Source organism: Bufo gargarizans, chromosome 1, assembly GCF_014858855.1.
Source record: "Bufo gargarizans isolate SCDJY-AF-19 chromosome 1, ASM1485885v1, whole genome shotgun sequence".
Classification (NCBI taxonomy): domain Eukaryota; kingdom Metazoa; phylum Chordata; class Amphibia; order Anura; family Bufonidae; genus Bufo; species Bufo gargarizans.
In genome coordinates, this window is record NC_058080.1 from 68604870 (window position 1) to 68631147 (window position 26278).

Consider the following 26278-nt stretch of genomic DNA (forward strand, 5'->3'; position numbering starts at 1 on the left):
AGTCAGCTGTTTTACCAGATTCATCCTATGGACAAGAGTGTCCCACATGGTGAAATCAGCAGAAATGTATTAAGGACATCAGCTATAAGAGAAATATCCACTGGTAGCAGGAAAGTAATTCTGTGCATATTTAAGTGGCTGAAGATGGGTTTTTGGCAGGCAGCAGAGAATCTGAATACTGTGCGAAATCTGCCTAATGTTACCATTTAGCGCTGTCCGCTTGTGTTGCGTGGCTTGCCAATGAGTTGGGGTTTATGTCTACAATAGAAAGTGCATTCTGCTAAAAGCCTTGAATAGGCCGTCTATGAAATAATGCAAAGCGAAGATTTGCAAGGTTACATTTTATTTCATCCACATGATCGATTTCCGCCCTGATCAGTAGAGCATTATTGGATCCTATATTCGGACTCTAATTAATGGTTCCTGTAAACAACCTCAAAAATACAGTATCACAGGTTTATTGCTGTTTTGGCCGATTTCCCACAGAGAGGGATTTGACTTTACCGAGTCCTAAATGCTGAGATGACTAAATATACACCGTATTTATCGTCTGCACGGCAATTTTTCCAAAATGAACATCCCCACCCAATTTTAATAAATGAAGGCCTAGAATGGGAAGTTTTAATTTCCTTTGGCTGTACTTAGTGTATACCAGGGATCAGCAACCTCAGGCTCTCCAGCTGTTCTGAAACTACAACTCCCAGAATCCTCCTTTCACTTTTATGGAAGTTACAAGAACAGCCAAGTAAGCGTTTATATTGGGAGTTGTAGTTCTACAGCAGCAGGGGTGCCGAGTGTTGCTGATGTTTGGTGCATACAAATCCAAAAAGGCAAGAGAGGCACTATATGTAAGACTGGTAGACATGGAAGCAAGGGTGGGGAAGGTGGGAGGAGAGGGTGCTTAGTGTGTATGCATGCCGAAAAGATAGCTCACTGCAATGGCTGTCAATTGTCACAAAAGGAAGAACAGCTCTGGAGCACAGACTGCAGCACTGGGATGCGAACTACTGTGCAGACTAAAGCTTGCCACACAAATAAGAATGTTGGCAACCCCCACTGATTTTGGTGACACTAGCCGACCATCTAATGCAGGCATCCTCAAACTGCGGCCCTCCAGCTGTTGTAAAACTACAACTCCCACAATGCCCTGCTGTAGGCTGATACCTGTAGGCTGTTCAGGGCATCCTGGGAGTTGTAGTTTTGCAACAGCTAGAGGGCCGAAGTTTGAGGATGCCTGATCTAATATGTATGAGGGTGCCCTAACATCTGTTGTTTGGGGCTGTTGCATTTCAGCATGCCCAGTGCTTTGGTTCTCAGGGATATAACTGTCGCCAGAGGTTTCTGAAAGTGACTTATTTCCTGTTACCCACTGAGAACACATGTATACTTGGCCAAGCCAAGTGTGCATGTGTATGTGGTTTTTCGGGAGGAATAGCTCCCAGCCAAATGTAGATGCCCCATGTAGATTTCCTTTTAGTCCAATTGGGGCAATGCCATCTGTCACAAAGGAAAGGGACAGGCACATAATGTAAGGAATGAGCATCAGGCATCATAGGTAAGAGGGAAGTCCGAGTGCACATCACCGTTTAGCTTTCCGTTCTTCCGATCCATCAGAAGAAAAGAGAGAGAAAAACAGGATCGTAGAAAAAAAACGGATCCTGTTGCTTCAGTTATGCATAGGATCTTTTTTTTTTTTTTTTTACATGATTCTGTTTTGTTTTAAGAAAGCAGCATGTTCTAGAGCAGGAAAAAACGAGCAGATTGATATATAGTTGTATGGGAAAAGATTCAGTAAAACCTGTAATTTATACATTTATGTCTCTGCTTTTTCTACCTCCTGTGAGCAGCTATCGGTACAGGAGGGAGGGGTTATCAGTGATTGACAGCATTGTGTGTATACAGAGATAGCTGTCAGTCACTGATAACCAGTGGCGTACCGTCAATATAGGCAGACCACGCACTGGCTATGGGGCCCGTGAGGTTAGGGGGCCCGGCCAGGCTGCGTGGCCCCGCCCCCTTTCCGACCTGAATATTCGCTGCATTAGTTAACAGTAGAGATTTAAATACTGGCAATGGGGCGTTTGGGTCGGCAGCCCTGGGCCCAAACGCCCCAGTGCCATTACAGTTTTAGATTTTCATTTGGCATTATACACAGCGCTAGTGCTGCGCTGACAACAGCAGGCTGGAAGGAGGGAGAGTGAGCAGCCGATTCCTCCAATCAGGAAGCAGCTCACTGCCTGATGTGCCCGCCCCTCTGTGATGTCTTTGCTCCCACACCTAGCACCACGGTAAAGTACCAGCTCTGCATCTACTTTCTCAGCAGTGATGTCCCACATGCTTACCCTCCTCTGGGTCTTCCTGCCCTTCTCTTGCTTGTTAACCCCCAGCACTGCCTTCACTGTTCCTAGGCTGTGTGAGAGGGCAGAAGGAAGCAGCAGCAGAAGTGCTCTGCATGATAGAGCTGAGAGGAGCTGACAGGAGGACGGGCTGTTTGCTGCAGCAGTGTGACTGTACTCAGAGCTGTTAGGGTCAGCCTCAGCTCTGCTCACTGTAGTGCATATATATATTCTTTCACATGGGACCTGAGGCATGTGCTGAATGCTCCAGATAGACGACCTCTGAGTGAAGGATGGGACATGACTAAAATTGCTCAGCTCTGCTCCCTGTTAATAACAAAGGGAGAAGTTGAGCTGTGAGACAGAGATCTAATGCTGTGGACCTGCAGAAGATCTGTCCCAGGGGTCACATTGACCAGTGTGGACAGTTCTGCTGCAGTAATTAATCCTCTGATTTACACCAATCATAAAATAAATAAAACTTAAAGGGTTAGGGTCCATTCACACGTCCGTTGTTTCTTTCCTGATCTGTTCCGTTTTTTGCGGAACAGATCTGGACCAGTTCTGTACCCATTCATTTTCAATGGGTCCTGAAAAAAATCGGACAGCTTAATGTCTGATTTTTTTTCAGGACCCATTGAAAATGAATGGATACAGAACTGGTCCAGATCTGTTCCGCAAAAAAACGGAACAGATCAAGAAAGAAACAACGGATGTGTGAATGGACCCTGAGGCCGAGTTCATGTCCCGTTTTTTCCATCCGTTTCATGTATACATACAGTGGCATCCTTCATCATAGAGTTTGAAAGAAAAATGTATATGTTAACCTATACGGTTTTTCTACTGGACGCTGCAGGATAGAAAAACATAGGGTGCAGCACTTTATCTCCCCCCCCCCCCCCCAACATATAAGTAAAAAACGTGATGTGACCACAGCCTAACCTTTTATTTAGCTCCTAATGTACCCCGCACCTTCACTAATCAGCTTTAATAATTAAACTTTTTATTGGGGGGGGGGGGGGGGCCCAATTCTGAGTTTTGCTATGGGGCCCCATGATTTCTATGTACGCCCCTGCTGATAACCCCTCCCTCCTGTACTGATAGCTGCTCACAGGAAGTGAAAAAAGCTAAGATATAAATGTAAAAATTACAGATTTTGCTCAATTTTTTTTAACATAAAACTATATATCAATCCGCTCAGTCTCTCCTGCTCGACAACATGCTGCTTTCAGATTGCATTTTCGGGTGACAGGTACTCTTTAAGGCTAGTTCCCCCACCCAAGATAGAGTTGCTATGCCTATGGATAGGTGGCGCCATACCCAGGCTTCAGCTAGAATTCCATGGACTGTCTTCTGTGGCATACAATTGTAGCATTGGATATACTGTCTATTCAAGGTGGTACATAAACCTTCGGGATAAAATATTCACAAATAGGTAACACGACCTTTCTGCTTGCATCAGTTTATTACGGTGTAGGATGTCAGCAGAATAAGTGGCTGGAAAGGATTCATGCACGGTACTAGTCCATAACCAGTGTATGGAATGTATATGAAAGACAGGGTATATGCCTTGCTATTACGTCTGGTTTACTCAAGCTAGTTACTGTAGTGATGATGATGATAGTTTGCAAACGTCTACGTATTTGAGCTGGTCCATAGGTGTGTCGCTATGCAGAGCTGAGAAAGACAACAACAGTGGAAAAGGTTAGGTCTTATTAGCTGCGGAAATAGGAAGTAGCAGAAGCAGAGCCTCTGCTGATGCGCCGCTACTCGGAGCAAGGATGCAGGCGCAAGATTGGCTCGGCCTGCCTAGATGTTCAGCCTAGTCAATCAAGAGGCAGGGAGAGCATCTTTAGTTTCAGGGATGCCCCCACAAAGGTGCCGAAACCTGCTTGTTGTTAAATCGATTCGCTCATCTCTATGCCAAATCCACCCCTGTTGATCCGTTGCATGTTGGACCATGGGTCCATCCTGCTGTGGCCCTGGAAAAAAAACTAAAACTAAAAGTGGCCCCATTTTGTAGGCAGGTCCAAATTAACAGAAGGCGAGGCAACACAAGTAGGCAGGGTCAACAGTACCATAATGCAAAATACCATCCCAGCAGAACCAAATAAAACAGCGTAGAACAATATACTGCCCCAAAGGCTGGACCTCTGTGGTGGCCATCAATAGCTACCATCTTCTGTCCTCCTCCTCCAGTTATCCATGGAGCAGGGGGCTTAGGAGGTGACCTGGCTGGGTACATGAGTGCCTGATTCTCACAGCGTTAATTACTGTTGAGAGATGATTATGTACCCTTTCAGAAGCAGAGAGGAATTGGGTGGCCCTCTGGACAATGGCCCACCAGCAAATTTCCCTGTAGGGTTTGTGGCCAATCCACCCCTGCCATCCTGATCCAACGCAGTGTCCGTCATTTTGTCAGTAAAAATAGCGCTGCATGCATCAGTACAGTGGAACAATACATTAACACAGTGGCCGTTCCAGACACACTACGACAAGACCCGTCATATTGATACTTGTCCTAGAAGAATGGCACACGGAGAAACAGAACAATGACACAACAGGACTCTATAACAATGGCACACTGGTACTTCATCCTTATACCACTTACAGGAGCGCCAGAGAACCAGTAGCATAATGTTAGGTTCTGGGAATGAGTCATATAGAGGACACCATTTTTCTGTTTGCATCTGTGATAATTTGTTGCATCTCCTTTGTTCTGCATTCGTGGTGTTTGTCTGTTGTTTGTGACCCCTTGCCTGAACCGTACCCAGTGTCAGTGGATACATCGCTGTGGGCCTTGTACGTTGGTGTGTTTCGGTGTCTCATCTGGATGACTACAGTTAATAGACCTTAAGTTTGTATTCTTTTTGTTTTGTTTTTGTACCTGTTGCATTAGGCTGCCTTGACATCATAACCACAAGCAATGGTAGGTCTCCCCACCTTCTTTCGTTCCTTTCAACTGCATTGATTTGTGTTGTATTTGACATCTTTATGCAATGAAATATGTGACTAAAAGGGGCCATAGACCTAACGATTTACGTAATGATAGTCGTTACATCTATGGCGTTACACTAGCGGAAAATGAAAAAAGAACACTTGGAAAACTTAGTGTGACTGAGGTGATATTGACAAAGTCTAAACTGCTGGTGGAGCTTGGTCAATTATCATACAACCAAGGTGCCCCATCCAGCCCCAGGCTTTCCCGATGAGGGAGAGATCTGGTGATCAAGCTGGCCAGGAGAGCTGCTGGATATGTTGTGTAGTGCGGACAGTGTGTGCGTGGGCGTTGTCTTGCTGGAACACCATGTGTAAGTAAAAAAAGGCAGTATGACTAGTTCCATGCTGTCCTGGACATACTAAAGGCTAGTCAATGTTCCATCCACATATATCAGACAGGAATAGGCATGTTAGCTAATGACACCACACACCATGGAGAGCGCCTAATGCCATCATGTGTGTCTCTGCATGATGGCATTAGGCGCTCTCCAGCCTTCCTGCAAACTCTGATGTGGCCTCATTAGTACCAAGGCAGAACCTGCTTTCATTACTGAATGCTACTGTTTGTCATTGACGGTCACATCAGGGTTGACAGGAAGCTGGAGAACACCTACTGCCATCATGCATAGTGCAGAGACACACAGGAACAACACCAGGTGTCATGGTCTGGGGCGCCATTAGCTACAATCCTACCATGGTTGTTCCTATATGGTACTTATGTTTTCCATATGTCCTGGACATCATGGAACCAGTCCTACTGCCTTTTTTGACTCAGCAGATGTGGCGCTCCAACCACATAATGTTCACCCACACATTGCCCACACTACACAACGTGCTCTTCAGGGTATCCAGCAGCTCCTCTGGCCAGCTCCCCCATTGAGAATGTCTGGGACTAGATGGGGTGATGGGTCTCCCATGCACAACAACCAACAACCACCTTGGGTCCAAGATGAAAGAGTTTGGAATGACATATCACAGGAGGATATCCAGCATCTGTGTGAGCGTTACCATACCAGAGTAGCCGCCTGTATCGCGGCAAAGGGAGATGCCACCCATTATTAATGTGACCCTGCCTCAACATATACCCTGCTGCAGAGATGAAAATAAGGGCTGCACCACCTTGGTTGAGTGATCCTTGACCAACCACCACTAACAGTTTATAATTTGTCAATCTCAGCTCAATCACATTACGTTTTCCAGGTGTTCTTTTTTCATTCTCTGGTATTGTAGAAATCCTTTAAATTCTTATCACACTTTTTTGAAATGATGATTGATTGTTGGTTAATATTGTGTAATAATTATAAATGTGAAGGTTGTTAATGATACAGTAAAACCTATCTGAAAGTCCACCTCCTTAAACAGACCAGATTTTCTGTGACCGATTTTTACTCCTGATTTTCTCTCATGCCGTTCATTGCCGCCAATGGAGATAATGCTGATCACGATAATTTAACCCCTCAAATGCTATGGTCAATAACAAGAAGGGGGAAGTGGCCAGCGCTACAGAGCAGAGGAGCCAAGGTGCACAAAGAGGGCTAGGACCTGACTCTAGGTGCACTTCAGCCTTCATTTGCATAAGAATTAAAAGTTAATTTTCTCCATTACTGGTGGAGCTGGTTCTGCTCATTAAAAGCATACCTCCTCCGCTTGTTTGACAGGGCCAGGCATGGGCAGCGTCCTCTCACCTGGCTCTGTAATCCTACACCTGCACCGTACAGTACATTCAACCATCGGCACATGTGCAGTAGTCATCTGTACATTAGGGTAAACAGAAGCAGACATTCTGCGCATGCGCCGATAATGAAAAGATCAGGTGAGAGGACATAGCTGATGTTTCTCCCTGTCAATCATGGGGTCCAGGAGTGGCCTAGGACCTAACCCTCAGTGCACTTAAGTTTTTATTTACAAAAGAATTAAAAGTAAATTTTATCCATAACTGCACCATGGCTCTTCTATTCAAAGGTATGCTTTTAATCAACAGGATCAGCCCTACCAGGCAACATGACTGGTTAAAGAGGGTTGATCCTGCTGACAGATGCTCTTTAAATGATAACATTCTGCCTGGTTACAGTCACCACTAGAGGGAGCTTAGGAGATAACTGCATACTTGTTATACATTGACCTCCTTTTCATCTTATTAGTTACAGATGTGATAATTGTTGGGCTTCTCTTCTGCCATACAAGATGGCCGCACCATTTCTCGGTCTATTTGTTGCACACTATTTGTTGCCCTGTTCTTGGATTGGCCAGCAGGAAGTGTCTTGGGCTACCAAATGCATTGGAAGTATAACCATCTTGGATGACAGAAGAGACGCCTGGGAATTGATGTGTCTGCAGCGGAAAAGATGAAAATCAGGGCACCAGGTAAGCGTTCTGTGCCTTCCCTGAGGGTCGCTTTGCAGGGAATTTCACATATATATATATTTACACACACATATTACTAATTAAAACCAGATACTGATATTTTATTTTCTAATGGTAAGTTTTTTATTCTGTTTTCTGTACATGATTATGAGTACAGCCATCTTGCTTGAGTTTTACAGCAGCTAAATGGCCCATAGGAACCTGTAGTATGGAGATGTTTATTGATTTCTATGGGAGAGTTTTGTGGGCATGCTAAGTGACCTGTGTAAAGGTAATTGTGCAGGGAAGGAAAGTAGATAAGCTGTGACATCACCTACTTTGAATAGTGGATTCTGTGTTTTCTATATATACAGGCTCGGACTGGCCCACAGGGGTACCGGTGAATCCTCCGGTGGGCCCCTGAGCAAGGTGGGCCCCCTAGTCTTTCACCCCCTGAACAAGTGGACTTACTGCACTACATACATATATTCAATGTACAGCACATCCACCAGCCTATGTTCATATAATAAACCAAAGCTGAGAAGACTTCTAGGTATAGAGGAAAGCTGCCAGTGTCCTCTTCTCCCCTACCTTCTCACAGTACCTGCAGGGACAACCATGATCAATCATCTGGTAGTATCTTACTGCTGTGTGAGCAGGTAATATTTGAATGTATCCGTACACTGGGCCCCCAAAATAAATTTTACTGGTGGACCCTAGGCACCCCAGTCCGACACTGTGTGTGTGTGTGTAGATATATATATATATATATATATATATATATATATATACACATACAGTGTATATAAAAAGTCTACACACCCCTGTTAAAATGTCAGGTTTCTGTGATGTAAAAAAATGACAAAGATAAATCATTTCAGAACTTTTTCCACCTTTAATGTGACCTATAAACTGTACCACTCAATTGAAAAACAAACTGAAATTTTTAGGTGGATGGAAGAAAAAATATAAAAATAAAATAATATGGTTGCATAAGTTTGCACACCCTTAGGCCCCCTGCACACGAACGTGTTATATATGGTAAAAAAAACTTTTTGGAGACAACAGTGATATGACCCTAACCTCTGCTCTGACACCAGACAGGGGTCATATTACCTGTCAAAAGTGATGTTCCTATAACAGCTATACCTGCAGGGGCGCCAGTATCGGATACTGATAATGGGTGTACAGCTGGGCATGAGGACCTTCAGGACAGCTATACCTGCAGTGGCGCCAGTATCGGATACTGATAATGGGTGTATAGCTGGGCATGAGGACCTTCAGGACAGGTATACCTGCAGGGGCGCCAGTATGGGATACTGATAATGGGTGTACAGCTGGGCATGAAGACCTTCAGGACAGCTATACCTGCAGGGGCGCTAGTATGGGATACTGATAATGGGTGTACAGCTGGGCATGAAGACCTTCAGGACAGCTATACCTGCAGGGGCGCCAGTATGGGATACTGATAATGGGTGTACAGCTGGGCATGAGGACCTTCAGGACAGCTATACCTGCAGGGGCGCCAGTATCGGATACTGATAATGGGTGTACAGCTGGGCATGAGGACCTTCAGGACAGCTATACCTGCAGGGGCGCTAGTATGGGATACTGATAATGGGTGTACAGCTGGGCATGAAGACCTTCAGGACAGCTATACCTGCAGGGGCGCTAGTATGGGATACTGATAATGGGTGTACAGCTGGGCATGAAGACCTTCAGGACAGCTATACCTGCAGGGGCGCCAGTATCGGATACTGATAATGGGTGTACAGCTGGGCATGAGGACCTTCAGGACAGCTATACCTGCAGGGGCGCCAGTATCGGATACTGATAATGGGTGTACAGCTGGGCATGAGGACCTTCAGGACAGCTATACCTGCAGGGGCGCCAGTATCGGATACTGATAATGGGTGTACAGCTGGGCATGAGGACCTTCAGGACAGCTATACCTGCAGGGGCGCCAGTATGGGATAGTGATAATGGGTGTACAGCTGGGCATGAGGACCTTCAGGACAGCTATACCTGCAGGGGCGCCAGTATGGGATACTGATAATGGGTGTACAGCTGGGCATGAGGACCTTCAGGACAGCTATACCTGCAGAGGCGCCAGTATGGGATACTGATAATGGGTGTACAGCTGGGCATGAGGACCTTCAGGACAGCTATACCTGCAGGGGCGCCAGTATGGGATACTGATAATGGGTGTACAGCTGGGCATGAGGACCTTCAGTGACATATTACCAGGAGCAGATAATATACTGTATCCAGCTCTGCTCTACGCCATTCTCTTACCTATAAAAACATCTAAAATAGTCATTTTCTTTATGAGTCATCTTTAAAAATAGCGATTTACGTAAGTCACTTCTTTACAGCTGAGAATAAATTGTACATGATGGAGAAATTATGATCAGGTAGAACCTAAAATGATTTAAGCCTTTAGTGCACATACAGTATGTGAACACTGCTGCCTTAGAGTCCATTCACATGTCCATAGTGCATTGTGGATCCGCAATACACCCGGCCGGCACCCCATAGAAATGCCTATTCTTGTCCGCAATCCGGACCCATTCACTTCAATGGGGCTGTTCAGATGAGCGGTGATTTTCACGCATCACTTGTGCGTTGCGTGAAAATCGCACCATGTTCTATATTCTGCGTTTTTCATGCAACGCAGGCCCCATAGAAATGAATGGGGATGCATGAAAATCGCAAGCAAGTGCGGATGCGGTGCGATTTTCACGCATGGTTGCTAAGGACACGAGGGATGAGTTACCCAGGACCCCATTTAACCCATGGTTATAATGGGAAATAATAGCGCGATGACGTCACCGAAGGTCCATTTCCAGCCAGGTCCTGCAAGAAGAAGAAGAAAGAAGACCAGCCCGGCTGTGCGATCGAGTGGATGAGGTGAGTTACATTTATTTTTTATTTTTAACCCTACAATGGACCTTTTAGTAAGCATTCTGTATTAAGAATGCTATTATTTTCCATTATAACCATCTTATAATGGAAAATAATAAAATATACAGAACCCCAAACCCAAAGAAGTCCGGGTTCGGGTCTGGGTACCACAGTCAGTTTTTTATCACACGCGTGCAAAACACATTGCACCCGCGCGATAAAAACTGAACATCGGAACGCAATCGCAGTCAAAACTGACTGCAATTGCGTACCTACTCGCACGATTTTCCCTGATCGCAGACGCAACGCATCCGGACCTAATCTGGACATGCTCGTCTGCAAGGGGCCTAAGTGTTCAGACAGTGTGAATGGAGCAGGAGGCACAGGCATACATGAATGTGGCACAATGTGTCCTACACCTGGCATTCATCATGTAGAACACAGAGGGGGCATTTATCAAAACTGGTGCAAAGGAAAACTGACTTAACCCTTTCCCGACAAGCCCACGTAAAAATATGTAAGAGGTCGGGCATTTATAAATAGCGCCCACTCCGCTCGTCATACAGCAGGCACCCGCAACTGGCGGTAATGGCGGTCGCAGACATTTAACTCTTCAGATGCCTGACCACGGCATCTGAGCTCTCGGTACACATAACTGCAAAAAAGTTATAGGAGTCAGAATATGGCGACTAAAAGAAAAAAAAATTTAGTTTTCATGTTTACATGTTTTTCTTTTCAGTAATAAAACATAAGAAAAAACATACGTAATGTGGTATGACCGCATTCGTACTGACCTGGAGAATGAAAGTAACTGGTCAGTTTTACAATATAGGGAACGCCGTAAAAACGAAACCCATAAACTTGCAGGATTGCATTTCTTCCCAATTTCATTCAATTTGTAATTCGCTTCCGTAAATAGTGCCATTAGAAAGTGCCTCTTGTCCCTCATATGGCTATGTAAATGAAAAAATAAAAAGTTATGGCTTTGGGGGGGCTGGGAGTAAAAAAAATGAAAACAAACAAACGGAAAATCAACCGGTCTTGAAAGGGTTAATGTGGACGTACACTTGCCGATTCCTGTGAACGCTCGTTCCCGACAATCTGTCCATCTAAATGTGCCACCAAATACCCGACGAAACGCTCGTTCATCGGGTGATCCTATAGTTCGTGCAGACACATCAGTCATCATTCCTGGGCAGCAGATTGTGTGGTCTAAACAGTGATCTGCTGCCCAGATACAATGATTCTGTACGAAGACGAGCGATCACAATCGCCATCCCTTGTCCTTAGGGCTCATGCACACGAACGTATTTTCTTTCCTTGTCCGTTCAGGTTTTTTTGCAGACTATGCAGAACCATTCATTTTAATGGGTCCGCAAAAAAACTGAAGTTACTTCATGTGCATTCCGTTTCCGTATGTCTGTATTTCCGTTCCGCAAAAAAATAGAACATGTCCTATTATTGTCCGCATTATGGACAAAAATAGGCTGTTCCGTTCCGCAAAATACGGAATGCACACGGACGGCATCCGTATTCTTTGCAGATTTGTTTTTTGCGGAATGCAAAATACATACAGTCGTTTGCATAAGCCCTTATACTGTGAAGGAGATCGCTGCATGTAAATGTGCGGTCTCCTTCACTGAACGAGAAGCCGACTGTCGGGAAGGAACTATTACTTCCCGACAATCGACTGTAACATTATGCGGTGTAAACCCGCCTTTAGTTGCTCCTAGCAGCCAATCAGATTGGTCCTTTCAGTTTCCTAAGGAGTTTTGAAAAATGAAAGGTGGAATCTGCCCCCCATGTCTCCTCTCTTAGATTTTCATTTTTTTACTCCCCTGCCTTCCTGGAGCCATAACTTTTTTATTTTTCAATTCACATAGACATATGAGAGCTTGTTTTTTGCAGAACAAGTTGTACTTTCTAGTGTCACCATTTAATATTGCATACAATGAAGTGGGGTGAAATTGGGAAATAAAAACTGAATTACGCTGTAGTTTTATGAGTTTTGTTTTTACAGCGTTCCCTATGCAGTTAAAGTGACCTCTCACCTTCATTTTCCAGGCCATTACAGCGATAACACATTTATATAGTTTTTTGGGTGTTTTAATAGTGGAAAAAAAAAACTTGGGATAAAAATTCTTTTCATCATCGTGTTCTGACCCCCATAACTTTTTTTTATATTTCTATCTACAGAGCTGCGTGGGGGCTAACTTTTTTGCAGGACAATCTTTAGTTTTATTGATAGAATTTTGGAGTGCGTATGACTTTTTGACCACCTTTTATTCAAACAAAAAGACAGCAGAGCAGTCATTTTGTATATTTTTTTTCCATTACGGCATTAACCGTACTTGATAAATGCATTCATATTTTAATAGTTCTGGACTTTTGGGACATTTTTGTATATTTTTAGAAACAGTTTTTTTTTTACTTTTTTTTAAGCCCTCCTTAGAATGAATTATTATTGTAATGTATTGCAGATTTATGTTTTTATGGAGCCTTGCCACCTACAGCTCCCATAAGAACTAGAGCTGTAATAGGCTGAGTTTCTTCAGGGAGACCTAGGCCATTGCAGACAACGAACGGCTTCCCCAATCTCAGCTCAGGGAAGCCGTTCAGGTCCCGAGAGTGCAGTGCTCCCAAGGAAAGCAGCCTCGGATGCCATGGTCACAATTAACCACGGCATCTGAAGGGTTAAATGTCTGAAAACATTAACCCTGGGTGTCTGCTGTGTGAAACAGCAGGTACCCTGCAGCTATGATACCCGCCTCGCTCCTTGAGCCATCTTTAAAGAGACGACATCTGCAGTACATTTATTGCGCATGTCTTCAAGGGTTTAAAAATGTTCAATAATTTGTCTTCTACAGCTTTCAGTTTCACTGTGTCTGCAGACTGTTGCTTCTCCTTCTCACTGATTTCAGTCAGAGTGCGACTCTGATGGCTCGATCTGTTGCTCTTATCTTCACTTTCCTAACAGCTCTTAAACAATCATTCCAGCTGAATTCTTATCAAACTTCAGACTTCATCTTAAATGAGTGTTTATGAGCTGTCAGGCGACTATAGATTTGAGCTACAATTAAGCCGTCTGAAGGAATTCAGTGAGAGGGAGAATCATCAGTCTGCAGATGCAGTGAAAGTGAAGGCTGTTGAAGACAAACTGTTGAAAATTAGAAAAATTATTTTTAGCCACAGATACGTAGAATGCATTAATAAAAAATAAAAAAAATGTCCCCAAAGGTGTCCATTACCTTTAAGGCCTATTTACACAGGCCGATAATCGGACAAATGAACTTTCGAACTCTCATTCCTGATTATTGCCCCATGTAAACTTGCCTGTCGATCAGCCAACAGATGAGCATATGTCTATTGATCATTGATGGCATGTGGGCATACAAGTCAATAAAAATGAACCTTTATACTACTGCTTCCTCATATTGTCACATCTATTGCGGTGACCTTACAGTGAACTTTGGCCATTTAATTATATGTACAAATTTATTAGGCCCCACCTAAGATGTCTGAGAACTAAATCAGTTCCTCATAACTCAGGTTGCCCATTCCCATCATTAGTTTTGTTGCTTCTTTGCACTTTTTTGAACTCCATTGTTATGAGGTCCATAGCCATTGACCTCATAACAATTAGTTTTATTCAGCCACAGATCCCATGTCCAGTGTTACATGGAGAGCCCCCATATAATACAAGCCACGGAGAAACATGTCAGAGAGCACCCATAAAATTCCAGCCATAGAGAGAACTTGTATAGTGTCAGCCATAGAGCCTCCATACAGTGCCAGCCAGAGCACTCGTTATAGTGCCAGCCTTTATAGTGTCAACCTTATAGCCCTGGTATAGCTGCCATTAGTGTTGAGCGAAGTTATGAAAACTTTGATTCGGCTGCTTTGCTGAATTTCGCAAAGAAATTCGCTTCATGACTAATTACTTTGTCACGAAGCGCATTTCTTTGTAAGTAGCGGGCAATGATGGGGAATGGCGATTGCACCGCCTCCTGTCATTGAACCCCTCAGATGCCGTGTTCATCACTGATCGCCACATCTGATGTAAAAATGGAGGCCTTTCAGTGGTTAAAAAATATATACTCACCTCATCCGTTTGAGCGCAAAGAGGTCGCCGCAGCCATCTAGATTGAAGATCCGATGCGAAATCAAACGTGGTGTGTGATGACGTCATCACGCTGGCCAGTGTGGTGACATCATACGTCACTGTGCATGAGATTTCGGGCAGGATTTTCATTTAAGAAGGATGCAACGACCTTTTTGTGCTCAAACAGATAAGGTGATTAAGTTGTTTTTTTACGCCATTTTAGGGAAAATTGATTAGTTACCACTAACCACAAGGAAATTCAGCTTCGTGGCGAATCGACTTTTGCCTGAAATTTGGATCAAAGTCCACTTCGGATACTTTGTTTCGCTCAACCCTGCAGCCAAACATCCCCCTTAAAATGTCAAGTTAAGATCCCTAAACAGTATATTGCCAGCCATGAAGCATCCATACAGATTTGGCAGGTCAAGTGGAAGTTGCCGGTAAGTTATGTTGGACCAGTCTGAACTAATAGAAGATGTTGAACCTCATGGTGGTGAACAAGTTGAGATTTGGAATGGCCAGCTTGAAGGATGTCATAATGGTTGACAGGCAAAGTGAAGAAAGGGGTTGGCCAATTGTTTAATACTGATGATCTATCCTCAGGATAGCTCATCGGTATCTGATCGGTAGGGGATGACTCCCAACACCCTTTTCAATCAGCTGTTCGAAGAGACTGCTGTGTCCCATGAACTCCACGGCCTCTTCCTAGGGCAGTGACATCATGTTCATCAGTCACATGGCCTGGGTGCAGCTCAGTATCATTCAAGTGAACGGGCCTGAGCTGCAATAACAACCACAGCAGCTATATAATGGATGGCGCTGTGCTTCTTAAAGGGAATCTGTCAGCACCAAACTGGAGTATGCAATGTAAAGTGTACAGTTGTGTTCAAAATAATAGCAGTGTGTTTAAAAAATGAACAAAGCTCAAAATCCTTCTAATAGCTTTTATTCCCATACACACAAATGCATTGGGAACACTACACATTCTATTCCAAATCAAAACATGAAGAAAAAGATATCAAATTTGTGTTGTTCCTCTAAAAAAATTGAAGAAAAGTGAATATTAGACTGTTCAAAAAAATAGCAGTGTTTTTATTCTTCTTTACAAACTCAAACAATCACTATATAAACTGAAAAATGTTTGAATATTTTGCTTTCCTTTGAATCACTTAACTAATATTTAGTTGTATAACCCCTGTCTCTGAGAACTGCTGGACATCTGTGTTGCATGAAGTCAACCAACTTCTGGCACCTGTGAACAGGTATTCCAGCCCAGGATGATTGGACTACAGTCCACAGTTCTTCTCTATTTTGCCTCAGAAACAGCATTTTTTATGTCACCCCACAAGTTTTCTATTGGATTAAGATCCAGGGATTGGGCTGGCCGCTCCATAACGTCAATCTTGTTGGTCTGGAACCAAGATGTTGCACGTTTACTGGTGTGTTTGGGGTCGTGGTCTTGTTGGAACACCCATTTCAAGGGCATTTCCTCTTCAGCATAAGGCAGCATGACCTCTTCAAGTTTTCTGATGTATTCAAACTGATCCATGATCCCTGGTATGCGATAAATAGGCCCAACACCGTAGTATGAGAAACATCCCCATATCATGATGTGTGCACCACCATTTCTTCACAGTGTACTGTGGCTTGTATTCAGTGCTTGGGGATCGTCTGACAAACTGTCTCCAGCCACTAGACCCAAAAAGAGTAATCTTACTTTCATCAGTCCACAGAATGTCTCTTTAGGCCGGTCAATGTGCTCTTTGGCAAATTGTAACCTCTTCAGCCCATGTCTTTTTTTCACCAGTGGGACTTTGCGGGTGCTTCTTGCAGATAGCATGGCTTCACATGGGCATCTTCTAATTGTAACAGTACTCACAGGTAACTTTAGACCTTCTTTGATCTTCCTGGAGCTGATTGTTGGCTGAGTCCTTGCCATTTTGGCTATTCTTCTGTCCATTCGAATGGTAGTTTTTCGCTTTCTTCCACGTCTTTCAGGTTTTAGTTGCCATTTTAAAGCATTTTCAATCATTTTAGCTGAGCAGCCTATCATTTTCTGCACTTCTTTATATGTTTTCCCCTCTCCAATCAACTTTTTAATCAAGGTACGCTGTTCTTCTGAACAATGTCTGGAATTACCCATTTTATTCAGAATTTCAGAGAGAAATGCAATGTAACCAGCATGTACAACATTTGCTGCCTTCCTTCCTTAAATAAGGGCAATAATTGTCACTTATTTTTCAAAGAACGAATGACCTCACTAATTGAACTCCACACTGCTATTATTTTGAACATGCCCCTTTCAATTAGTGATTGAATTACAGAGAATCAGCAGCGTGCATGTCATGGCTGTTGGGTCTGTTGGGTTTCTATTACTCTACTACACTTGCTAGTAAATTATTTGCCATGTAGAAATATCATTTCTACCAAAAACAGTGATTGATCAGGTAAGTGATGTCTGACTGCTATTATTTTAAACATAAATGTAAGTGAGTCCGGTAATGAGCTCATGCACATAATGGAGAGGACTCAAAAATAAGTCCTATCGAGGCATGTTACTGCTGCTTTGTGGGTGTCAGAATGCAAGCGAGTATAAAGATAAAAATGACATAACCGGACTTGGAGTCACTTACACTATACACCGCTTACTCTAGTTTGGAGGGTGTTTCGGAGCTGACAGATTCCCTTTAAAGGGAATCTGTCACCTGCTTTTACCATTTTAAGCTGTCACCATCGCTATGTTGACTAAAGTACCTTATTTCCAGCAGTCTTCTTTTTACTTTATTTCGTTATGTAGTTTTGATATAAAATGTTATGCTAATTAGGGTCCAAGGTGCCCAGAGGGGCGTTTTTTTCCTTCTCCGGTGCCCAGTGACGCCCCCCTGCAGTGCCCAAGAACGCCTCCTGATCATCAAATAACCTCCCACAGCCCGGCAAATGGTTCCGCCCCCTCCCCACGTCATAGTCTACCTTCTAGAAATGCCCCGTCCTTCTTCCTGTCGGCGGCCAGAAAACTCGTGCAGGCGCAGTACTGCCTGCGGCCTGCGCGATCATCAACCTCATGAGGGCAACAGCCTCAAAAGTCTCACTGGGCATGCGCCGAGCCCAGTGATGTGACCTGAGCGCTACCTAAAACTACCCGTTACCAAGGGAGGGATTGGCGTTCCATCTTTGGACAAGTACATTAACGCTGTTTACTTAAGCAGGATTATAGATTGGATGAGACACCCTAAACATAAAACCTGGATTTCACTAGAAAATGAACTAAGTACCCTTTAAAAAGGTTAGTGCTCACAGACCCACATAAAACTCCCCTTATAAATAAGGACAATATACTGGTTCAAGCCACACTATCTATCTGGAAAATAAAACACATTAGAGACACATGCTCAAAATTCCCCTCTCACTTAAGTAATCTCAATGACTTCCTTATCACAAGTGGTGAAGGTTATACTACTCTACCAGCACAAATACGCAACAGAAATACAGTACTTTCTGATCTCCTAGACTCAGATGGAGCTATACTGAACCTACAAGCTATGTGAGAACATTTTGACACACCGAAACTGAGCTACCTTCAGCACAACATCATATTGAAGTCTCTAAAAAATAGCCCTATCACAAGATTATTAAACCAGGGAACCCTCTTGGTTCGAAAAACTAATTTCTCAAACACAGATTCCAAGAAAACTCATACATACGATAAGCAAGAACTTACCACTAAGCGATACGCCAAAATCCCTCTACTTTTTAAAAGAATGGGAAAGAGACTTAAATACCTCATTTGCAAATGAAGACACCAAAGAAATATTACTCTCGCCCAAACTCTCCTCAAGATGCACTAACATACAAGAAAACACATACAAGGTGATATCCAGATGGTATCTTACACCTGTCAGACTAAGCCAAATGTATAGCACTACCTCAGACAGGTGCTGGAGATGCCTCAAGGAAGGTGCCTCTCGCACCTTCTTGCATATATGGTGGTCCTGCCAATTTATACAATCTTTCTGGAACTGGGTTTTTGCTCATATTAACTGCATCTTAGACAAAAAAGACTCAAAGAGGATCATCAGTTGTCCCAAGATCGTCTTATTAAACATTATGCAAAACTCAATATCCCTATCTGAGAAAAGTCTTTTAAGACCCCTTATTGCGGCAGCCAGACTTATCATAGCTACAAATTGGAAAACACATGGCCCTCTGCCTGAGACACTTTAGATTCACAAAGTCGCCTCAATCTCCAGACTTAAAGAACTGTCTCATTGGGAACTGAGGTCACATCACAAATACAAAACAAATCTGGTCCCCTTGGCACAACTGGAGAGCCTCAATACCTTAATCCCTATTAAAGTGTTCTGGGCTCACGAGATCACAAACACTAATTTTAAGTAAACTGACGTCTCTCTTGAACTATATTGACGTAGTCAACTCCCTTCTCTTCCATATCAGACACTCACATATCTTGCTCTCAAACGGGTACTCACCACCTCCCTTTCCTTTCCCTCCCCTTTCCCATTTCCACCTGTTATGTTTTTGTTTCTTATTAATGTCTTCAGTCTTGATATCCTTACTATAGATTTGGCCACTATAAAGCAAGCTAGGAATGGAGTATCATATCCCGGCTACCCCTACTGACATCCCTCCCCAACAGATTAGTAACAGCTTTGATATGAAGTTACCACTGGTAACTATAGGAAATGGATGGCAGTGGGGATACCGAAGTGTGGTGAACTCTTCTCTAATTTGCTAAGTTAGTACTCCTTTACTTTAATGATACTGCCCCTTTCTTGCTCACAATTCCTAGCTTTTCAATATTAGTCAACAGACTAAACACTCTTGCTCAACTACTTACTTCGGGCGTAAAAGTCCCTGGTAACTATCCTTGACAACTAAGGTTTGATATTATCTTTGATTGTTGAACACAATGTCTTTGTTATTACTTATATGTAGCATGAAATGTGGCTATTGCAAGCTTGATTTACAGACTGTTTGTAACCCCCCTTCTATCTTTGAAAATCAATAAAAAGATATTAAAAAGAAAAAAAAGAAAACTACAAAACGAAAGAAAGTAAAAAGAAGACTGCTGGAAATAAGGTACTTTAGTGAACATAGCGATGGTGACAGCTTAAAATGGTAAAAGTAGGTGACAGATTCCCTTTAAGCTGCAAGCAGGCCGATGTGCTTACAGAGCACCACAACCTCTTCAAACAGCTGATTGGTGGGGTGCCGGACTTGGGACCCCCACCGATCACATACTGATGACATATGCTGAGGACAGAACACCCGGACAACCCGTTTAAGTACAGGAGTGAGGATCTTCAGTAGGTGCCAGTAGGGTGTACTGCCTCTGCTAGAATACTGAGCCAAGACATGGTGCCCCTTTATTACTGTCTGGCCAGGTGCTGTATGTCAGACAGCTCGGGATCTCACAGTATTCGTGAATACCAATGGTCCAGCCCTTCACCTGACTCCTTCTGGGATTGTTTTAATCCTGTGATTTCGATAAAGCTGTGACCATTTTGATATAAAGCATTTGTGCGTTTATTCCACGTCTTTCATTTTGTTTTATGTTCTTGAAAGATTAAAGCTGTATTGCGATTGGTTGCAGAGGCGTATACTGATATCATAGAGCCCGATTGGAAAAGTAACATGTAGTATGGAACCTCCTTCCACCTCAGCCACTTTACCTGACGTCTATGACACTCGTGTGGTGCAAATACATTGTAAATGCATTAATTACACCAAATATGGTGTAAATACACAGCAAAATACATATTTCTCAGTGTATTCACACCAGTTAACTGGTATAGATAAGTCTCCCCCATACAGCTCTAAATCTCCTGCTGTCCTTCATATAGTACATGATAAAACTGTCTGCCTGAAGTCACCACTAGGGGGAGCTCAGTGAACAGGAAAATATACAGTTACCACTGAACTAAATGGGAACTGTAAAGGGTGTTTTGTACTATGGTCAATCTAGAGGCAGCGCAGGAATATTTTATGGATTTATGTTGGTCACTGTGGGCATCAAAGCAGTGGTATGGTCTGCCTTTATGGTGAGAACGCCACTGATATGGTTGATATGGGCAACAAGGATAGTTTTTCACAAATCCGTACGTATGGTGTAATTTGGGAGTGAGGGTCCATTTCATATCCAAAAGCCATGGGCACGGCAGCTATAAGGTCTCATCCTCTGCTTGGAGGAGGCTGCATGACACTTCAATGGCACTTTAGAAGACTTATTTTACTAATTCTGCGGTGCCCCTCCATCCCCAAGTCTCCTATATGCCAGTGGATCACAGAATGCAGCACTTTATCTCCAAATATCTCTCTTTCTTATGTTTTCGACATATTGTCATTTCTTTTTATGAAGGATTGATTGCTCTAAAGTGCAGAAGTTATTCTGAGCAAGACAATTGGGTTAGATTACAGCTACCGTAGGCTTTCCACTACATAATGCCATCTGATCTCATTTGCGCTTACGTCAGTGCTCAGCGTGGGTGGTAACGGCCTGTTCTGAATCTTGATATCTTGTGCTGTTTAGATATTGTTGGAGTGAACATCGTGCAATCTCCTCTGTGTTTAGTGGAGAAGGATCAACAGAGCAAATCTAGAACATACATACTGCGTGTCCTGTGCAGCCATCTCTAGTGAAAACCTGAAGAACCCAATGCAAACATGGTGCAATTGTACCCAAGTCTTTTGCCTCTGTTTGCAGTGAAGACATGTTCCCAGAACCTTAAAGGGGTTGGGAGTTTGGCAAACCCCCCACTTGGCTGGACCTGTAAAGGGAAGCTTACTTACCTGCTTCCCAGCTCCTTCTCCTCCAGGTCTGTGATGCTCCTCTGAGCTCCTTTGCTGTAAACATCTAGTTTGACCTCGCCTGCAGCCTATCACTGGCCGCAGCATTGACCGGCTCCCTTTACGTCATGACAAATGGTCACATTATGCACGGGGATCTGGTCTCCACCTCGACCAGAGATTTGCTGCAGGCGATGTCAAAATGGATGTTTACAACGAAGGATCTCAGAGGAGCATCACAGACCTGGAGGAGAAAGAGCAGGGAGCCAGCCCTGAGAAGCAGGTAAGTACAAGTCCAGCCAAGTGGGGAAGTTGCACGACCCCGTTGAAATGGTTGCCCTTAGGCATGGATGGTTGTAAAATAAAAAAAGAACACACTGTATACTTACCTATTCCACCCACCATTGCTTCCAGTGCTGCCGTTCTAATCCTCCTTGTTGAATGTAGCAATGATGTGCCTGTATACCGCAGACAACACTGCAACCAGTTACTGGCCTCAGAGGTATGCAGCACACAACCACTGAGGCTAGTTCCACTTTGTGTGATCTTTTGATTGCTTCCATAATATACTTCAATACTTCTGTACAATCTTCTCTCCTCATGGGCTCACATACAGTACATGGCAGACCTGGGGGCTGTCTAGGGAACCCATTTATAACCCACGATTAAGGCCACTGTTGCAGTATGAGTTTATGTCCTGAACTCTGCTTTTCTGATAGGATCACACAGCATTATAATGCTTTATAAGGCTATGTGACCTGAGACCTGGAATCCGTAGCATTACACGGACATAATGCTATGCCATCCTGTCAGAGGGTCCAGAGTTCAGAATGGCAACTGCCACTCAATGTCTTGCACTAAACTAGCATGTCTGTGTCTGCCCTAACTGCAGCTCTTGAGGAGTTAAATGGCCAGGATTGGAGTAATCTCCAATCTGAACTGTTGCTGCAACTGGCATCCTCTTTGTTCACATCACTGGGCGGTAACCTGATCCAGCAGGCTGTCCTGGCAGAGAACAGCCTGCTGAAGTTCAAGATCCGCCGTTGCCACAAAAAACATTGCGGTTTGTGTCTGGAGATGAACGGCAGTAACGGCAATGCTGAATCTGGTGAAATCCGGAAGGCTGTTTTCTGCCGGATCAGGTTACCAGTGATGTGAATGTGACCTTAGCTGTAAGGACTTGTCAGCAACACTGTAAATGTATGTATAGCAAGGAGCCCCAAGAGGTTAAAGGGGTTCTCCTAAACTAGGCTAGGATAGGCTATGAATGTTTGATCGGTGAGGGTTTAATCTCTGGAACCCGAGCTGATCAGCACAAATAACTATCAACATAGCTGAGGGCTTGCTTTTTGCAATATGAGAATATGAGTTGTATTATGATGGCGCCATTTTGGGTTGTATAACTTCTGTTATTTATTGGGGGTTTGGTGGAAAAGAATAGCAATTCTGCCATTGTTTTTATGCTTTATTTGACATGGTGTGTATATAAATATATATATATATTGTAGGAGAGTCCCCGGAATAATAATGGACGGACGATACGTGCCACCAGAGGTCCTGGCCTCGGTGGAGTAAGAACCGGATCATTGCGGTTACAGCGGCGAATGCTGCTGGCGCAGCGTGTCCGGGCCGGTTCTTACTGTTCCCCACGGCCAGCCCAGGTTTTTGGTGGAGCTGGGCCTTTAAAGAACCCAGCCTGCTGATGATGGGGGTGGAGTGTGTCTTGCTGTGCTGGAGATTTACACAGACAGAGTGAGTGCTGATGAAGGAGAGTCTGGGCGCAGCACACATTGAAGGATAGCCCTGGGACCTGTGGTGCTACGAGCCGAAGGGGCTCTGGCCTGAGGGAGACAAAGGCAGATAGCCTAGAAGCCTGCAGAACTGCTGTGGTCTGTCCAAAACAAGGTGACTCAAACCTGCTGTTTATTTTCTATGGAAGGACTTTTGTTCTATGCACTATGTGGATATGCACCTGTGTGGTCTGCACATTGCCTGTTATGCCTTTGGTGTGAATAAAGTCACAGTGTATCACAAAGACTGTCTGTGATTGCCTCAATACTGCCGCCGCTACCGTAGCCTACCACGAGCACATCCCCACAATATATATATATATATATATATATATATACTCACCTAAAGAATTATTAGGAACACCTGTTCTATTTCTCATTAATGTGATTATCTAGTCAACCAATCACATGGCAGTTGCTTCAATGCATGTAGGGTTGTGGCCCTGGTCAAGACAATCTCCTGAACTCCAAACTGAATGTCAGAATGGGAAAGAAAGGTGATTTAAGCAATTTTGAGCGTTGCATGGTTGTTGGTGCCAGACGGGCCGGTCTGAGTATTTCACAATCTGCTCAGTTACTGGGATTTTCACGCACAACCATTTCTAGGGTTTACAAAGAATGGTGTCAAAATGGAAAAACATCCGGTATGCGGCAGTCCTGTGGGCGAAAATGCCTTGTTGATGCTAGAGGTCAGAGGAGAATGGGCCGACTGATTCAAGCTGATAGAAGAGCAACGTTGACTGAAATAGCCACTCATTACAACCGAGGTATGCAGCAAAGCATTTGTGAAGCCACAACACGCACAACCTTGAGGTGGATGGGCTACAACAGCAGAAGACCCCACCGGGTACCACTCATCTCCACTACAAATAGGAAAAAGAGATTACAAAAGTTGCACGAGCTCACCAAAATTGGACTGTTGAAGACTGGAAAAATGTTGCCTGGTCTGATGAGTCTCGATTTGTGTTGAGACATTCAAATGGTGGAGTCCAAATTTGGTGTAAACAGAATGAGAACATGTATCCATCATGCCTTCTTACCACTGTGCAGGCTGGTGGTGGTGGTGTAATGGTGTGGGGGATGTTTTCTGGGCGCACTTTAGGCCCCTTAGTGCCAATTGGCCATCGTTTAAATGCCACAGGCTACCTGAGCATTGTTTCTGACCATGTCCATCCCTTCATGACCACCATGTACCCATCCTCTGATGGCTACTTCCAGCAGGATAATGCACCATGTCACACAGCTCAAATCATTTCAAATTGGTTTCTTTAACATGACAATGAGTTCACTGGACTAAAATGGCCCCCACAGTCACCAGATCTCAACCCAATAGAGAATCTTTGGGATGTGGTGGAACGGGAGCTTCGTGCCCTGGATGTGCATCCCTCAAATCTCCATCAACTGCAAGATGCTATCCTATCAATATGGGCCAACATTTCTAAAGAATGCTATCAGCACCTTGTTGAATCAATGCCACGTAGAATTAAGGCAGTTCTGAAGGCAAAAGAGGGTCCAACGCCGTATTAGTATGGTGTTCCTAATAATTCTTTAGGTGAGTGTATATATATATATATATATATATATATATACAGTGGGGAAAATAAGTATTTGATCCACTGGTGATTTAGCAAGTTTTCCCACCTAAAAAAAATTGAGAGGTCTGTAATTTTTATCGTACTGTACGTACACTTCTACTGTGAGAGACAGAATCTGAAAAAAAAATCCAGAAAATCACATTGTATGATTTTTAGATAATTAATTTGCATTTTATTACATGAAATAAGTATTTGATACAATATAAAAACAGAACTTAATATTTGGTACAGAAACCTTTGTTTGCAATTACAGAGGTCACACGTTTCCTGTAGTTTTTGACCAAGTTTGCACACACTGCAGCAGGGATTTTGACCCATTTCTCCATACAGATCTTCACCAGATCTTTCAGGTTTGGGGGTGTCGCTGGGCTACATTGAGTTTCAGCTCCTTACAAAGATTTTCGATTAGGTTCAGGTCTGGAGACTGGCTAGGCCACTCCAGGACCTTGCATTGCTACATGGCTCCATCCATCCTCCCTTCAATATGGTGCAGTGATCCTGTCCCCTTTGCAGAAAAGCACCACCAAAGTATGATGTTGACACCCCCATGCTTCACAGTTGGGACGGTGTTCTTGGGGTTGTACTCATCCTTCTTCTTCCTCCAAACACGGTAAGTGGAGTTGATACCAAAAAGTTATATTTTGGACTCATCTGACCACATGACCTTCTCCCATGCCTCCTCTGGATCATCCAGATGGTCATTGGTGAACTTCAAACGGGCCTGGGCATGTACTGATGTGAGCAGGGGGACCTTGCGTGCCCTGCAGGATTTGAATCCATGATGGCATAATGTTTTACTAACGGTAATCTTTGAGACTGTGGTCCCAGATCTCTTCAGGTCATTGACCAGGTTCTCCCGTGTAGTTCTGGCCTGATTCCTGACCATTCTCAGAATTAACCTTACCCCACGAGGTTAAATCTTGCATGGAGCCCCAGACCAAGGAAGATTGACAGTCATCTTGTTTTTTTTTTGTTTTGGTTTTTTATAATTCTTTATTATTTTTCCAACAAGACAGACAATACATCCAGAGTGTACACCTCTGAACACAGAACAGCGCTATGAGTGCAAGGAGCAATTCAATAAAATAAAATACATAGAAAATTGGAGTCCAACGTCCCCCTCAGTTGACCCTCTAAGTACCATTCCGTGAGTGTAAACGGTTTAATAATTAACTGTATCTCTTCGTCAGACATACAATGAATAATAAAAGGTTTCCATTTCTGAAATAACCCCTTAGCTTGTCGTTCTTTTGCATCAAGAGAATTTAACCTCTCTAAATAAAATACATTTTTTAATTGTTCTATTATGAACTGCAACCCTGGAGTATCAGCTTGAAGCAATTTTTGCAGAATACTGCGTTTTACTATCATACACACAGTATGAAATAAACGGGGTAAACCTCC

General features: G+C 43.6%; 1 protein-coding gene across 2 annotated transcripts in view; it reads left to right on the plus strand.

Moving 5' to 3' along the window:
• PPP2R2C (protein phosphatase 2 regulatory subunit Bgamma) overlaps positions 1 to 26278 on the plus strand; it is a 194554-nt gene that overhangs the window by 37381 nt on the left and 130895 nt on the right. The window contains exon 2 of one of the 2 annotated variants that reach the window (XM_044296222.1): positions 5236 to 5265. The exons of the other annotated variant lie outside the window; for it this stretch is intronic. Coding sequence (XP_044152157.1) covers positions 5236 to 5265 — 30 coding nt within the window. The remainder of the gene's footprint in view (positions 1 to 5235; positions 5266 to 26278) is intronic. 2 annotated transcript variants of the gene reach the window in all.